Source organism: Sciurus carolinensis, chromosome 15 (assembly GCF_902686445.1).
Source record: "Sciurus carolinensis chromosome 15, mSciCar1.2, whole genome shotgun sequence".
NCBI classification, from domain to species: Eukaryota; Metazoa; Chordata; class Mammalia; order Rodentia; family Sciuridae; genus Sciurus; species Sciurus carolinensis.
This window is the reverse complement of record NC_062227.1, coordinates 10,636,209-10,647,168: the sequence shown is the minus strand read 5'-3', so window position 1 is coordinate 10,647,168 and position 10,960 is coordinate 10,636,209. Positions and strand designations below refer to the sequence as shown.

Here is a 10,960-nt window from a genome sequence, read left to right as displayed (position 1 = left end):
TTGCTTTTGGTATTATGGCCATTTTCACAATGTTAATTCTGCGCATTCAAGAACATGGGAGATCTTCTGTCTTCTAGTGTTTTCTTCAGTTTCTTATTTCAGTGTTGGTTTCAGAGGTTCAGACCACATTTGGCCAACTCCAGAACTCTGGGCCTGAAGTGAGGTAGAACATCATGGTGGAAGAGTGTGGCAGAAGAAAGCAGTATAGCACATGGCAATCAGAAAGGAGGTTATTTTAATATTTTTTTTATCTTGTGAAATTATTATTGTGGTAAGAAATTCATGTAAAATTTACCTTCTTAAATATTTCTTTTTTTCTCGTTTTTTTTTTTTTTGCAGTGCTGGGGATCAAACCCAGGGCTTTGTGCTTGCAAGGCAAGCACTCTACCGACTGAGCTATCTCCCCAGCCCTCTTGTTTTTTATTAAAATCTTTTTTATTTTTACAGACTGCATTTTGATTCATTGTACACAAATGGAGTATGACTTTTCATTTCTATGGTTGTGCAAAATGTAGATTCACACCATTCATGTAATCATACATATACATAGGGTAATACTGTCTGTTTCATTCTACTATCTTTCTGTCCTCCACCCCCTCCCACCCCATTTTCCTCTACACCATCCAAAATTCCTTCATTTTTCTCTCCCTCCCACCCCCTCCCTCGTTATATATTGTCATGCACTTATTAGAGAAAATATTTGACCTTTGGTTTTTTGGGTTTGGCCTATTTCACTTAGCATGATATTTTCCAACTTCATCCATTTACCAGCAAATGCCATAATTTTATTCTTCTTTATGACTGAGTAATATTCCATTGTGTATATACACCACAGTTTCTTTATCCATTCGTTAAAATTGAAGGGCATCTAGGTTGGTTTCACAATCTAGCTATTGTGAATTGAGCAACTGTGAACATTGATGTGGCTGTGTTACTGTAGTATGCTGATTTTAAGTCCTTTGGGTATAAACCAAGGAGTGGGATAGCTGGGTCAAATGGTGGGTCCATTCCAAGTTTTCTGAGGAATCTCCATACTGCTTTTCAATTTGCAACTCCACCAGCAATGAATGAGTGTGTCTTTTTCCCCACATCATGCCAAAACTTATTATTGCTTGTGTTCTTGATAATAGCCATTCTCATTGGAGTTAGATGAAATCTTAGGGTGGTTTTAATTTGCATCTTCTTAAATATTTCTAAATGTAAGATTCAATAGTGTTAAGTACATTCACCTTCTTGAGCAACCAATGCCCAGAATTTTATCATCTTGCAAAACTGAAACTTGGCACCCATTAAACAGCCACTTACTATTTCCTCTTTCCCTCCACCCCTAGAAACCACTATTCTACTTTGTGTCTCTACAAACTTGACTATTCTAGGTACCTAGGAGGAACCATACATTATTGTCTTTCTATTACTGGCTTATTTCACTTAATATATGTCTTCAAGGTTGATTTATGTTTACCATATGATGAGATTTCCTTCCTTGGAAAAGTTGAGTAATATTCCATTGCATGTGTGTAGACCACATTTTGTTTATTCATTCATCCACCAATCCAGATGTGGGTTAGTTCCATCTTTTGGCTATTGTGAATAATGCTCTGATATACAGGAGTGTGCAAAATCTTTTCAAAATAAAGTTCTCAAGTCTTTTGGGTGTATGCCCAGAAGTAGATGGATTGTATGATAATTCTGTTGATTCTTTGAAGGACTGTTTCCCATAGTGACTGAATGTTTTACATTCTCACCAACAGTGTACAAGGGTCCAGTGACTCTGCATCCTTGCCGAAACTTCTTAGTTTCTGGTTTTCTGATAGTAGCATACTCATGGCATGATGTGATACCTCACTGTAGCTTGACAGAACTTCATTAACAAATAGGGACGGTGAGTGTCATTTCGTATGCTTGTTGGCCACTTGTATATCATCTTTGGAGAAATGTTTATTTAAATTCTTTGCTCATTTTTTTCTTTTCATGGTCCTGGGGATTAAAACCAGGGCTTCTATCACTGAGTTACATTCCCCAGGAATATTTTGTGGATTTCCTTGTGAATCTTTTGCTTCCCTGTTTATTTCTTGATATTTTATTCCTTTTGATGTTATTTTAAATGGAATCATTTTCTTAATTTCCTTTTTGGATTGTGGACTTTTCATATATAGTCTTTGCTACATCAAATTAGTTTCTTTCCATTCCTAATTTATCCACTGCTTTCTTCTTTAAAAGGTGTAGAATTTTGTCAAAGGCTATTTCTGCATAAATTGAGATGATTGTCACCCTTTAGCTTTTCTTGATGAAAACAGTGAATGACCCCTGCATTACCATAATTTTACTAATCTTCATGTTGTGATCCAATGTAAAAAAATGGTGTGTACAAGCATTTAATACTTATACAATGGTCTTCTTGTGGGAAAGGAATTAAAATTTAGCCAAGTGAAAGTAGTTAGTCAAGTAGAATGATATTTGCTAGGAACAGAAGATAAGTGGATTAGACAAAGGGGAATAAAGGGAAGGGAGGGGTATGAAAACAGAAACCACAGTAGAATGAATCGAACATAACTTTCCTGTGCTCATACATGAATACACGACCAGTGTAACTCCACATCACGTACAACCAACAGAAAGGGAAGTTATACTCCATGTCTGTATCATATGTCAAAATACACTCTACTGTCGCATATCTAAAACGAACAAAGGATGGCATTTGCTTTGAAACTTTTCTTAAGCTTCAAACTCTCGGCAGTAAAACATGACTGAGTGAAAACTGATTTTTATGTTTAAAGATCTAGTGTTCTTTTTATAGTATTAAAAGGAGCATAAGCACTTTTTTTTCCTCGCAAAGGGAACATGCATTTGCAATGATACACATGCCCTCAATTTTTCTTCTTTTTTAAACGTTGTAAGCATGGATAAAAGCACACAAGTTATAAGTTCGTGGCTCCTGGTCTCGGGAGTCACCGGTGCGGGGCTTCGGGCCAGTGGCAGCAGCTCGCCTCGCCCCGCCCCGCCCCGCCCCGCCCCGCCCCGCCCCCTTGCCCGGAGGCCCCGCCCACCGCGCGTGGCCTCGCCCCTCCGGGAGCGCGCAACGTCTGCCCTCTTTACGCGACGTTGGGGCGGTGCGGAGGACTCGCAGGCCGCCAGTCCACCGTAGCACCCGCGGCTGGCGCGTGGAGTTAAGCTGGCTGCTGCGTGATGGCGGAAACGCGCGGTCGAACCCGGAACAACCGTCCTTGACCCAACGCAGCTTCAGTCTTCCGGGTCACGTGCCCCCGCAGCGCCGCCCCGGACCCTGCAGGCCCCCAGTTGCTAGGCAACCGCGTCTGCTCTCCGGACGGCGCGGGCGATAAAGAGTGGGATCTAGGAGCTCCCGGGGCGCTGATGGACCAGTATTGCATCCTGGGCCGCATCGGGGAGGGCGCGCATGGCATCGTCTTCAAGGCCAAGCACATAGAGGTGAGTCAAGGCCGCAGGGGCCGCCGGGGTGTGTTTCCCTCCTCGCCGCGCTGCCGCCCTTCGGGACGGTCTTTCTTAAACGTGCGGGTTTCCCGGCCCTCCTTTGTATTGTGGCGCCTGGTTCCGAGCTGCTGTCCTAGCTCCGACTTCATCCCTCTGTGGTCCCTGTTTATGCAGCGGCGGGCCTGCTGGGCCCTGGGTGGATCCCTTAGCGGTAGATTCGCGCGTCTGCAGGGAGGTTCTGGGCCTCTCGCCACCCGGGAAGCGTGTCTTCCTCTGCCCCACCTCTCTTCCCTCTCCTCCCTCCGCCTCGGGAGGTGGGCTGGCACTGTCCGCTCTCTTTCCTGGACAGACTGGCGAGATCGTTGCCCTCAAGAAGGTGGCTCTGCGGCGGCTGGAGGATGGCATCCCCAACCAGGCCCTGCGGGAGATCAAGGCTTTGCAGGAAATTGAGGATAATCAGTATGTAAGTGGGGGCTTCTGGGTCCAGGTGGGCAAGGAGCAAGTTCTGAGACATCACCTTCTTGCCCTCCTACACTCATTCCCTCTCCTTCCAGCCTTCCTCTAGCCATTTATACCCGCTTTTAGGGATTCCCTCCTAACCCACTGTGTTCATGCCTCTGACTTTTTACCCTTTATTTATGCCCTTTTTTTGTCTACCCTCATTCCCTTAATTATTTCATTTATCTGTCCTTCACTTTTTCATTTACTCATTTCTTCATGTATGTATTTATTAATTTGTCAACTACAAGTCATTTTTCTCAAAATATTTAGTGGATGCTTTTTCTCCCATTTGTTTGTTTATTTATGCATGCAGGCGGTGCTGGACCTCAGGCATGCTAGACAAGTGCTCTACCCTTGGGCCATACTCCCTGCCCTAGTGATTTCTAATGATAAGTAGCATCTGTTGAGCTCCTAATGTGTTCTGTAGACTCTCAAATGCTTTAGTGAAGTGAGTCCTCTTCACTACTACATGTGCAAGGCAGGTTTCATTCAGTATCTTTGTTTCTCAGGCAAAGGTGGGAGTTTCTATCATCAGCTCATGAGCCCTCGCTTATCAGGGGGGCTTTGGCTCAAGTCTGATTGAGGAGTCCAGACAGTCTTCCTCTGGGGGTCTTCCTGATAAGCTCTGACTCTGTGGGGCACTAGTGACACAATGAGGAACTGACTCTGACCTGACTCTTGAGAACTAACAGTGTAAGGGACACGGACACATGCAGAGGTGACAGGGCCCACTTGGTAGGTGTGTGACAAGAAGGGGATATAGGGACCAGAGGAGGAACATCTTAAATCCCCCTGCATCATTACTCATATGGTGCTTTCTCTTTTCCATGTTGGAGTAGAGCACTCAGCTTCCTGGGTAGTGACAAGCTTGAGTCTCTGTGTGATCCTCTGACGTATATTCATGTTCTGTGAAGATGTTCATAATGCATTGGATGACATAAGCATCTTCTAAAACTTTAGGTGAAAATATTATTGTACATGAATGTGTTTTTGTGTGCTATATCGTTGTAAAGTCTGGTAGAGTGTGCTTCCAGATTGTAGATGGGAGGGTTTTTCATTTGTTCTTTTGTTCCATATAACTTTATGTAGTATCTGAATATATGTATGTGTTTTGATCATAAGATGATTATATACTACCTGAAATATCAGAAAAACAGCCATAAGACTGTTCTTATTTTTTGTGGAAAATAAAAGGGCTTCCAGATCAACCATGTATGGGGCAGGTGCAGAAAAATCCATAAAGAGGCTGGTGATATGGTCCCTGCAACTGGTGGTCAACAGTCTTGAAAGTTCCATTTTAAAACATCCTCCAAATTTGTCTCTAGCTCAGGTTACTGTCACCACTCACGACAATTTCTTAGGCATCTTTCCCATGACCAGCACCAATCTAGGCTCCATCCATCCGTGCCAGTCTCAGGGCTTGGCACTTGCTGTTCTCTCTGCCCAGAGCTTCTTCCCAGGTCTCCATATAACTGGCTAATCCCTGAGCCTGCCCCTGAGCCCACCTCTGACCCCCACGCCATCTAAATAAAGTTTCTCTTTCTCCACTTAAAATCACATTGCCCTCTTGTATGTCTGTTCCTATACTCATCTCTTTTGTTCATTTGTTGATCATTTGTCCCTTGGTATGAGTTCCTAAGAGTCCTTGTGTCCCAGCTTTCTGCTGTGTGCAGCCCAGGCCCTCCAACACAGGTGTCCTCCGTGTGTGATGTGTCTCCCCTAGCATCAGGGATGATGTGATTCCTGTGCTTCCTTAGGTCCTGGGGTTTAATGGTTTTAGAGGAAATAGGAGGCAGTCTGCTCATGTACGTCTCTAAACACTTTAAATTGTTGTGCTAGATTGGACAACTAGATGCTGCCTGCTAAGAGACCGTATTCTGACCCTTTCCCTGAGTTTCTGTGGAGAGGTAGAGTGGGTCTGCCTTGCCTCGGATAGCAGACCAGTGTGAGTGCTAAACTTCCTAGCTGGCCTGAGGCCCCATGTTGACTTCTCTGCCTACCTGATCCTCGGTCAGGCACAGAGTGGGGATCTTGGCGTTGCAGAGGAGGTCTCGCAAGGTGAGTCATGGAATGCCTGCCTGCAGGTGGTGCAGCTGAAGGCCGTGTTCCCGCATGGAGCAGGCTTCGTGCTGGCCTTCGAGTTCATGCTGTCAGACCTGGCAGAGGTGGTGCGCCATGCCCAGAGGCCACTGGCTCCAGCACAGGTTAAGAGCTACCTGCAAATGCTGCTCAAGGGTGTTGCCTTCTGCCATGCCAACAACATCGTGCACCGGGTCAGTCCCAGCACGGGCAGGGGTGGGCTAGCCCTTGAAGAAGATATGGTTAGAGGGGATCAGGGTCTTCAGGTGAGTAGCAGAGGCGGGCGGGGGCGGGGGTCGGCTCTAAAGAAAGCAGGGACTGGGGCTGACCTGGGTGCAACTCCTCACATCCAGAGACCTGTGGGGGACACAGGGACTGATGCTTCTTTTCATGTTACCAGGATCTAAAACCTGCTAATCTGCTCATCAGTGCCTCAGGCCAGCTCAAGATAGCGGACTTTGGCCTGGCCCGGGTCTTTTCTCCAGATGGCAGCCGCCTCTACACACATCAGGTAGCCACCAGGTAGGGAGGACCAGATTCCCTTCCGTCCCCTTCCTGGGGAAGAGGTGCTTATGGGGTTGGGATGAACTTCCAGGTAAGCCTCTCAGACCAGTGACCAGCAGCCCTCTTCCTCATAGGTGGTACCGAGCCCCTGAGCTCCTATATGGTGCCCGCCAGTATGACCAGGGTGTTGACCTATGGTAAGACATCTGGGGGCAGGAAAAAGGGTAATGTGGGCCATGGGGGAGTCTTCCCTGGCTGGGGTATTCTGAGCAGTGTGGGGAGTGTTTGATGTTCCTCACAGTGATGTTTTTGAGCTGGGTAGGAGATGGGGGTAGAAGGAAAGTGGTTGTCTCAACCAGAGGATGGTTGTTCTGGGCTGGTGGGGAGGTGGACTGAGATTCAAGGTATGGGCTATTGAAGCTGGTATGTGCAGGGATCAGACCCCAGGATCAGAAGTGTGTGAATTAATCAGAGGCCTGTGTCACTGGATTTGAAGGCTTTGAACCATTTTATTTTGTAGGGTTTGAAGGCTCTGAAACTTCTGTTGTGCCCAAGGGATCTGAGATTTGGAGCTATTTTGTAGGTCTGCCCCAGAAAGTGAAGGGGAGCGGTGCATCCTAGAACAGGAGGCTCCAAGATGTCCTGGAGTTGCTGGGGGCTTGCTCTGTGTTCTAAGGATGAGATCTTTGTTCAGGGGTCTGGACTTGGAGCCTTTAAGCCTTGGAACTGTGATCCATGGGGTGAGATCTTGAAGTGCTCAGGATTCTGTATCCACAGGGCTGTGGGCTGCATCATGGGGGAGCTATTGAATGGATCTCCTCTTTTCCCGGGAGAGAACGACATTGAACAGCTTTGCTGTGTGCTTCGCATCTTGGGCACCCCCAGCCCTCAAGTCTGGCCGGTTTGTAGGGGCCCTTGGTGGGAGGGTGCGGGGCAGGTTCGCTCCATTCTCCAATAGCAAGTAGTGTTTCTGCCCCCATGCTTTCTCTCACAGCTCCAGTTTTCCTTGACCCAGCCCCGCTTTGACCAATAGGGACCTCTGTTCGGGCACAGGGGTTCCTCTTTCTTGCCCTACTGGAGGCAGGAGGGCCAGGTCCCATCCTCTGCCTGTCCCTACTCCACCACATACATACACAGTCTCCAGCTCTGGGCAGGGAGCAGGCATTGGAGGGGGTGAGGAGTGAGTGAGTGAATGGGCCACATGACAGGAGGACTGTGAGCGAGCATGAGACCAGGAGGACCTGAGCTGGCATCAGGGAGCAGCGTGGGCAGTGCCTCCTCTCACGTGCCATTCCTCCTTTTCCTGGCCCAGGAGATCACAGAGCTGCCTGACTACAACAAGATCTCCTTTAAGGAACAGGCGCCAGTGCCCCTGGAGGAGGTGCTGTCAGACGCCTCTCCTCAGGCCTTGGACCTGCTGGGTCAGTTTCTCCTCTACCCTCCTCGCCAGCGCATTGCAGCCTCCAAGGTAAGGCAACAGTCTACGGTCTCTGTCCCTTCTACAGGCCCACCAACCACTGCCCTCACACTCCACACCAGGTAGCCACGGGACCCAGCTCAGTGATCCTCAGAACCTGCGATAGGCCAGAACTGCAGGTGACGGGAGCCTCGGGGCAGGTGTCCTTTCCATGAGCAGACACCACTGCACATTTCCAGTATGCCTTGAGAGCTTGCAGCAGGGGTGGCCCACTAGGTCTCAAGGAGAGTGCAGACCATGTGGCAGACAGCAGCAGAGTCCCTGGGGCCTCATGCCCACATCTCTTTAGCACTAAGTACTTAGCATGTGGCACGTGCCAGGCATTGCTGTGAGCCATGACATAGACAGTATGACCTGTCTCCAGGGGATCCCTCACCCCCATGGTAAGGCAGCTGCAAACCCACAGGGTCAGGAGAGTATGGTGGTATCCTCTGGTGGGTGGGGCCAAACTGTCCTGAAGGGGGCAGTTTTAAGCACAAGGTAATGAGTTGTTTGCTGAAGAGAGAAGTGGTGAGCAGTGGTCCAGGGGAGAGGACCCAGGAAGGCTGGTTGTAGAAGGCAGGAAAGATAGTGAGGACCCCAGAGGCAGGGACTGGAGGATGTCAGAGCCTCACGCCCCTGGGTCCTGCCTCCAGCCTGATAGCTGCCCTCCCCCATCACCTGGCACCTGCAACCTGCGTTTGCAGGTGTCCTTGGTTCCTACCCTCAGCAGCTCCTGTGGGCTCTGGCTTACTATCCACTTCTCTCCTGGATGTCTTCCCTCATCCCATTTAATCTCTTCTCCACCTGGCAGACTGAGTGACTGTCCAATAGAGCAGGTCACACCCCTCCTCTGCCAGGGTCCTCTTGTGCCTCTTTCTTTACTTGGGAAGAGTCAGGGCACATAGCCGTTGGAGGTGGACCCTGTCACCTTCTGACCCTGCCTGCTGCTGTCCTCCATGGTCACTCCTGTCCAGCCCCGGGACCTCCCCCTGGGGCCTGTGCACTTCTCTCCCTGGCCCAGACCATTCTTCCCCAGGCCTCTTCCTGCTCCACTTGTTGCCTTGCTCACCTGCCTCTCAGGTAGACCTTACCTTTCTCTCTCTCTCTCTCTCTCTCTCTCTTTTTTTTTTGTATCAGGTATTGAACCAAGGGGCTTTCAACCACTGAATCACATCCCCAACCCTTTTTCATTTTTTATTTTGAGACAGGGTCTTGTTAAGTTGTTTAGGGCCTCACTAGGTTGCTGAGACAGCTTTGAAAAGCAGATCCACCTGCTGCAATCTCCCAAGGGGCTGGGATTACAGGCGTGCGCCACCCAACCTGGCTCACCACTTCCCTACTTCAAGCCTGCGGCCTCCTTCGGTGTTCCTCATTCCCCTCTGTCTTCTTCACAGGTCGTACTGTGTATTGTACCTCTGTCTGGTTTATTATCCCTCATACCTCACCCCCCATCCCCTACCCACTCTGTGGACAAGGTATAGTTTGGTCTGTGTGTTCCCCCCTGTGTCCCCAGTCCCTGGAACAGGGCTCCACACATGTTGCCCCCAGGAAAGGTTGCTGAGTTGCTGTCCTCTGCCTGAGGCTGGGGATGGTGTGGTGACTGGGCTTCCTTCTGTTGACCCTTCTTTGCCAGGCCCTCCTGCATCAGTACTTCTTCACAGCTCCTCTGCCTGCCCACCCATCTGAGCTGCCGATTCCCCAGCGCCCAGGGGGGCCTGCTCCCAAGGCTCACCCGGGACCTCCTCATGTCCATGACTTCCATGTGGACCGGCCTCTTGAGGAGTCGCTGTTGGACCCAGAACTAATTCGGCCCTTTATCCCAGAGGGGTGAGACTTTGGCCCAGGTCCTGCCTGTCCCCCAGAAGTACCTGGGCTGCTTGTTCGCCTGTCTCCTGCCTGATTCCACTTTCCAAGGCCTTCCATAGCCATACTGGACTCACTCCACACCTGCCTTGCTCCCACTGTGACCTGCTCCTCAGCCCCCTTGATGAGGGTTCCAAGGTTCCAAGGAAGCAGAGTTCACATTTCAGCCAAGGCAATGAGGATGTCTAGCCAAGCAGAGGAGGAGACCATGGCCTTCTGACCAGTAGGAACAGTGTGCTGCACTACTGTCCGGGGACCACTCTGCAGTGGTACTGCTGGTTCTCAATGCACTGCCTCCTCAAGGACATTCCTGTTAGAACCAGCTGGGGAAGTGTGGAGAGTGACATGTCCACATGTTGGAAACTTGCGTGGAAAGGCAGGCTTGTTTTGGTTCTCAGAGACAGTGAGCACTCTAATTCAGTATTTAAGATTTGTGTAAAAGCCCCAAGTGGCTTTGCTAGTGTCTCATCCTCCTCTCTTTCTTCTTAGGAAGATGGTAGAAGTGGCACTGTCTCATGGCCCTGTTTATAGGGATCACCAGAAAGGTGACTCCAGTCACAGCTGCTTTTGCCCTGAGGGCTTCCTGTGTGCTTCACAAGACTGAATGCTCATCTGGAAATGAGGGAGACAGAAGTCCAGGTCCAGGGATGGGCAGACTGAGGATTCAGCAGCAAAGCCTTCACCTATTAGGATGTTACTAACAGCCACTCCTCAGGATGAGGGTGAACCAGAAGCAGCTGTGCAAGTAGGGAAAACTGGCATACCTGGAATTTATTTATTCAATAAATCCTAGTACAACCCCAGTCGATACATATATTTTTATTTGATAGTAATTTGGTAAGCTGATTCCAAAAATATATGGGGATGCAAAGGACCAAAAGGAGGAAGAAGAGGTGATGATCAAATAACTTACCAGGTGTCAAGACTTACTATAAAGTCACATAATGACTAGGACAATGGGCTTTGGTTCAGGGAGAGAGAAGAACAGAGAGAAACCTAATCATAGCTGTCCTTTATTCTTTTTTGTCAGGGGTGGGGGTACCAGGGATTGAACTCAGGGACACTTGACCATGGAGCTACATCTGCAGCCCATTTTGTGTTTTA

At 48.8% G+C, this 10,960-nt stretch overlaps 1 protein-coding gene across 6 annotated transcripts; it reads left to right on the top strand.

Moving 5' to 3' along the window:
• Positions 1 to 3,065: 3,065 nt before the first annotated feature.
• On the top strand, positions 3,066 to 10,960 carry Cdk20 (cyclin dependent kinase 20). Of its 6 annotated transcripts, none has more exons than XM_047526933.1 (9): positions 3,069 to 3,447; positions 3,800 to 3,913; positions 6,036 to 6,224; positions 6,431 to 6,552; positions 6,669 to 6,731; positions 7,312 to 7,435; positions 7,847 to 8,002; positions 9,627 to 9,820; positions 10,350 to 10,960. In XM_047526933.1, exons 1-9 carry the CDS (start codon positions 3,373 to 3,375, stop codon positions 10,354 to 10,356), a joined length of 1,044 nt encoding a protein of 347 aa, XP_047382889.1. In that variant the 5' UTR covers positions 3,069 to 3,372; the 3' UTR covers positions 10,357 to 10,960. The 6 variants fall into 6 exon arrangements, 4 of the variants coding, with proteins under 4 accessions (XP_047382890.1, XP_047382891.1, XP_047382889.1 ...); XM_047526932.1 differs by having other exon boundaries at positions 10,346 to 10,960; XR_007105231.1 differs by having other exon boundaries at positions 3,071 to 3,447; positions 9,627 to 10,259.